The sequence below is a fragment of the Phoenix dactylifera genome, unplaced genomic scaffold (genome assembly GCF_009389715.1).
Source record: "Phoenix dactylifera cultivar Barhee BC4 unplaced genomic scaffold, palm_55x_up_171113_PBpolish2nd_filt_p 000590F, whole genome shotgun sequence".
Classification (NCBI taxonomy): domain Eukaryota; kingdom Viridiplantae; phylum Streptophyta; class Magnoliopsida; order Arecales; family Arecaceae; genus Phoenix; species Phoenix dactylifera.
Window position 1 is genome coordinate 179,578 of NW_024067989.1, and position 5,838 is coordinate 185,415.

At 40.2% G+C, this 5,838-nt stretch overlaps 1 protein-coding gene across 1 annotated transcript; it reads right to left on the reverse strand.

Moving 5' to 3' along the window:
• Positions 1 to 2,747: 2,747 nt before the first annotated feature.
• LOC113461208 lies at positions 2,748 to 3,365 on the reverse strand. The gene has a single exon (XM_026800880.2). The coding sequence runs from the start codon at positions 3,363 to 3,365 to the stop codon at positions 2,748 to 2,750; it is 618 nt and encodes a 205-aa protein (XP_026656681.2).
• Between the last annotated feature and the right edge of the window lie 2,473 nt (positions 3,366 to 5,838).

Sequence of the window (5,838 nt, forward strand, 5' to 3'; positions counted from 1 at the left end):
TAGACAGGAAAAGGACGAACAACCTCCGTCCTGTAGGGATCCACGATAGTAGGACTGTATCACACGTTAACTGCACCTAGAGGTTCATCATTCTATTCTGCTGGGTAGCTACTATATGCTGCTAGGTGTCACTGGTGGATGGTGAGACTCACAGAAAATATCTCGATGATCGATAAACCCTAATGAGTTGAGTTGGAATCGTTCCAACCCATTGAAAGCAGTTTTCAATGATATTGAGATAAAGATCGCAATATATCTTACTACCAGTCAGAATAGAACCTATGGGGTCACACACACTAGAAGTATTGACCGATCTGATGGTTGAATGTGATTATGAATCACGAGTAATCAATTTGATTGATGATCAGTTGAAGAAGGAATAATGAGAATTAATTAATTGGACTTAAATACGAATCCTACTTGGAGTAGGATTTCTAGAGTCCTAATTGGATTAGGACTGGAAGTCCTACTTGGAGTAGGACTGGGATTCCTACTTGAAGTAGGATTCCCACAATCCTAATTAGATTAGAATTTTGAATTTATTTTGGATTCCTACTTAGAATAGGATTCCTAGAAATTCTAATTACATAAACAAAGAACGAAAGAAGGAAAGCACTTTTAGATCGGTCGTGAACCAGAAAGATAGATTAGGATTTCGAATTCAAATTAGAGTCCTAATTGGATTAGGACTAAAATTAAATAAGTCCTAATTCGATTAGGATTTCTTAAGTCTTAATTAATTATTAATCTAATGAATTAACAAGACTCCTAATTGAATTAGGATTGAAGAGTTCAATTGAGTCATAATTTATTTGAGTTCTAATTGGATTAGGACTTACCTAGATTAGATCCAATTTGGTTAAACCTTGGACTAAGCCTAATTATATTAGGACTTAGCCATAAGAAGACCACCTAATCCTCCTTGGAGGAGGACTAGGGTTAGCCAAGAGGGAGGGGCGCACGCCCCTCCTCTTTTTCTTTGCTTTGTGCGGCACAACAAGAGGGGCTGGCGCCCCTCTTGGAAGGTTCTCATGGAGCTCCTAAAAGTTAGGAGCTCCACTCCCTTTAAAAAGGGGTAAGGGGCGGCACACTAGGGCATTCAAGCCCTCTTCTCCCTTGTGCTGTGGCCTCCTTCCTCCCCTTGGTCTTCAGCCGCAAGCAAGGAAGAAATGAGAAGGTGATTGGTGGCCCTCCTCCCTCCTTGCTTTCTTCTTCCAATGCAAGAAAAACAAAAGGGCTGCAGTCAGGCTTTGGTTCTTCTTCAAGATCCCTCCTTCTTCTTCCTCCTCCCAAACATAATCAAGGGTTGATTTAAAGGAAGGAGATCAGCCATTAAAGTTATCTCTACAAGGGAGCTAGCATCCCGGGGAGACAAAGAAATCAGGATCGGTTTTTGCTTTGTGTGGATACCTGTAGAGGCTGGACACTTGAACGGCTTCAAGCGAACCTTCATCCTAAAACCACGAACTCCAGTTGCGGAGATCATCTACCCGCACAAGGTGAAGATCTGATCTTCCAATTATTTTAAAAGTTTTTAATTCTAATCTATCTACGAACAGTCTTGAAACAACGTTCATGCGATGAACAGTTGATCCCGCGCATGTCTCTTCCGCTGCATCTGAATTTTCTAAAATTTTTTGCGGCATGGGCGGGTTCCCAACACTTTCCTCCTAAACTGTTGGTCCTAGTTGGTCCGAAAAGATCCATATGAAGCAATTCTAAGGGCCTAGGGGTTGACACATCATTCTTGGACTTGAAGGAACTTCTTATCTGCTTTCCTAGTTGACAAGCTCTACATACTCTATCTTTCTCAAAGTTTATCTTAGGTATCCCCTTAACTAGTTCCTTACTAATCAATTTAGAGATTAAGTCTATGCTTGCATGCCCTAGCTTACGATGCCATGACCAACTAATTTCATTATCTTTTGCTTTTGTGACTACTAGGCATTGACTACTTCTTACAAGATCATCTAAGTTTATCATATAGACATTACCATGCCTGTGTCCTACGACGATTGTGTTATTATTTGTTGAGTTAGCTACGGTGCACAGTGAGGCTTCAAAGGTGACCTTGAAACCTTTATCACACAATTGACTAATGCAAATAAGATTATACTTTAATCCATTCATATACAACATATTATCTATGAAAATAGAAGGAGAGATCTGAATTTGACCAATACCGATGATTTGACCTTGACTATTATCCCCAAAGGTTACAACTCCTCCTTCTTTTGACTTGAGGGTGACGAATTTATCCTTTTCCCCGGTCATGTGTCTTGAGCAGCCACTATCAAGATACCAATTTTTTTTAGCTTGGTTGGCTGCAAGACATACTTGTATGAGAATAAAAAAACTTTAGGTACCCAAGTGTTCTTGGATCCTTCATGGTTAGTGTGAGTGGATCCTTTTGGAACCCAAATTTTCTTTATGTTGCTTTTCTTTGATATTTGTCTATAGTTGCACACATAAGATTTATGTCCGAGTTTACCACAATAGAAGCATGTAGGTTCATTAGATTTAGCCTTGGTTCCTTTGACAAAAAAATTATTCAAAAGCTTTTGTTCCTTTTTAGCCCTAAATCCTAGCCCGGCTTTGTTAAAAATAGCTCTTTGACTAGAATCATATCTAGTTTTTCGGAGCTGCAAGTAAACTTTTCTACAATTGACTTATACTTATCTACTTCCTTTTTAAGATTTTGGTTCTCTTTTAGCAGTTCTTCATTTTGTTTGATCTTCTTCTATTTTTCAAATTTCAAAATTTTTCATTTCATTGGTTAAGGATTGTTTTTCTTCATTGTATTTTTCAAATAATTCATTTAGAGTTTTGTTTTCAGCTCTTAACTCCTTATTTTTCATGCCAAGTTTCTTGTAATCACTAACTAATTCAATGAAGGCTTCATATAATTCATCGAATGTGAAATTTGGTGATGCATTAGAGCTTACCTCATTGCCTTGAGCCACAAAGAAAATGTTGGCTACTTCTTGGGGTTCTTCTTCTTTAGATGAGGATTCGTCGCTATCTTCCCACATTGCAACAAATGCCTTCTTCTTTTTCTTTTGCGATTTCTTTAAGAGCGGACAATCTAGCCTAAAATGTCCGAGTCTTTTACACTCATAGCACACTAAGGGATCTTTCCCTTTATCCTTATCCTTTTCTATCTCACCTCTTGCTATCGGATTCCTTTTGAAGTTCATCTTCCTTCTCCTCATAAACTTACTGAATTTTTTTGCAAGGAGGGCAATATCATCATTCTCATTATCATCTTCTCCTTCATCACTACTCTCGTCATATTCCTTCTGGGTAGAAGCTTTAAATGCTATCCCTTTTCTCTTCTGATCCTCTTCCTCAAGATGTTGGTTCATGTGTCATCAGTGACCCAAGAAGTTCTTCCAGAGGAAGGATGCCGAGGTCCTTGGCTTCATTACACAAAAAAAAAAAATTTCCGACTCTTATTTGCCGATGCTTATTCCAAGCATCGGCAAAAAATTTTCCCCGCCAACATAAAAGCGTCGGCTAACGACGGTGCTTAAAAGCGTCATTTTTAACGACACATTTTAGCATCATTAATTATGGAATTAACGACGCTTTTTAGCGTTGTTAAATAACGACGCTTTTAAGCATCGTTGAAAGCATCGTCGGAAACCAAAAAACCACCTCATTTTAGTTCCACATCGGCGGATCTGAAAAAGAAATAACTGTTTATATAGCCAAACCCAACCACTCCGCACGGATGGAATGAAGGTACCGATCGGGGAGGTTGTTTGTATTTCTCTTTGTGCTCCATTGTGGAGTGATTGATTATACCCCTATTTGATTTTGATGAGCTCAAAACATTTGAATATATTTCATGTTATACTAATGAATTCAATCTAGTGTTTCAGACGAATATATGTGAATTTATGTTTAAGTGCATCGAGCCTTGGTTCAAAGTAATTTGGCTAGGTGATTGAACTCAATTGAACCAAAATCTGAAGTTCAAGTCGACTCCGGAAGATTGCGAGTCGACTCTAAGTGTTTCAGAGGTTCTGGCACAAGCTCGAGTCGACTCCGGTACACTATGAGTCGACTCCGACTGAGAACAGACAGAAGGACAGAAAGATGAATTTCAGATCCTGTCACCGAGTCGACTCCGAAGATTACGAGTCGACTCCGATGCTTGCCGAGTCGACTTTCGACGGTTCCGAGTCGACTCCAAAGGGTAACAGACAGAAAGACAGAACGATGGATTTTAGACTCTGTTACCGAGTCGACTCCAGAAAGTTACGAGTCGACTCCGATGTTTGGTGAGTCGACTCTCGTTATGTCTGAGTCGACTCCCAGAGGAAAGCAAGTCCAAAAGGCAGAGAACTATTTTCGGAGACCCTGAGAACGAGTCGACTCCAAGTATTCTAGGGTCGACTCCCAAGTCAGCCGAGTCGACTCCAACAAGGTGCGAGTCGACTCCGAGGCAGTTCAGATCAACAGATAGAGGATCGGCTTTTTGGACTCTGAGAGCCGAGTCGACTCCAAGAGAACCTGAGTTGACTCGAGAGAGAAAAATAGAGAAATGGATTTCTGGAACCCTGAGAACGAGCCGTCTCCAAAAGTACCGAATCATCTCCAGATATTGGCGAGTCAACTCCAGGTTTGGTCCGAGTCGACTCCAGGACGAGACAGCACTTTAATTCAAATTCTGAACAGTGGGCGAGTCGTCTCCAGTGAAGCATGAGTCGACTCTAACAACAGCCGAGTCGACTCCAGATCGAGCGAGTCGACTCCGACCTCAACGGATACATTGTCAGGATGTGCAGACTATACAGAACGGCTATAAATCAGTGTCTAACGGCTATTTTCCGTAGGGAACAGTTTAAATAGCCAGAGTAAACAATAGTAGATAAGGATTGAGCCATTCCATTGTGTGCATTAAAGCTTTTCAACTACCAAGATCCTCTTGAGAGAAAATACAAGCAAAAGAAGGGAGAAGTACATTCAACTTAACCCAACAAGTACTTCCTTCGCGATCAAGGCTCTACTACTATCATTCAATCTTTTGAGCATTCAAGAGGAGACTCAGAAATCGAGAAGCCTCTACTTCCCCTTCCAAAATCTATTTGAGGGCTTCTAACCTTTCTCTATTAATATTGTTCACATTTGCTTTTTAGAAGCTTTCCTTGTGATTTTCCCAAACTATTTTTCTTACTTGATTCAATCAAGGGATTGAATCCAGGGTTGTAAGGTTTGTTTGTGAGCTAAATTTAAAACCAATGGTGTAAGGGTTTGATTGTGATCTCGGAAAAACAATCGGATGGTTCTAGTCGGTGAGCCTGTGAAAACCGACCGAGTTTGTTGTGATCTCCCAATAACAACAAGTTGGGTTGTGAACTTGTAAAACAACCGGCTGTAATCCTAGAGATTATAGTGAACTCCCAAGTGCGGCTTGGGGAGTGGACGTAGGAGCAAGAATTGGCTCCAAACCACTATAAAGTTCCTTGAGTTTGTATTGATTAATTATCTCTTCCCCTCTCTCCATTCACTACATCTAGTAATCTATTTAACCTGCTTGCAATAGATTTAATTAATTACTCATTAAGTTTTAATTTGTCAATAATTAATTAAAATCCAATTCACCCCTCCTCTTGGGTTGTCTCCTTGGGCAACAAGTGGTATCAGAGCAGGTGCTCTTATATCGATTGGTGTTCCAATTCCCAAAAGAGTAAAAGATTAAAATGACAACCCCTTTTGGATCTTTTCTTAGTGAGGGGCAATCCACCGATAGGCCTCCATTGTTCAATGGAACTAACTGCCCCTATTGGAAGGCTAGGATGAGGATATTTATCCAAGCCCAAGACTATGATG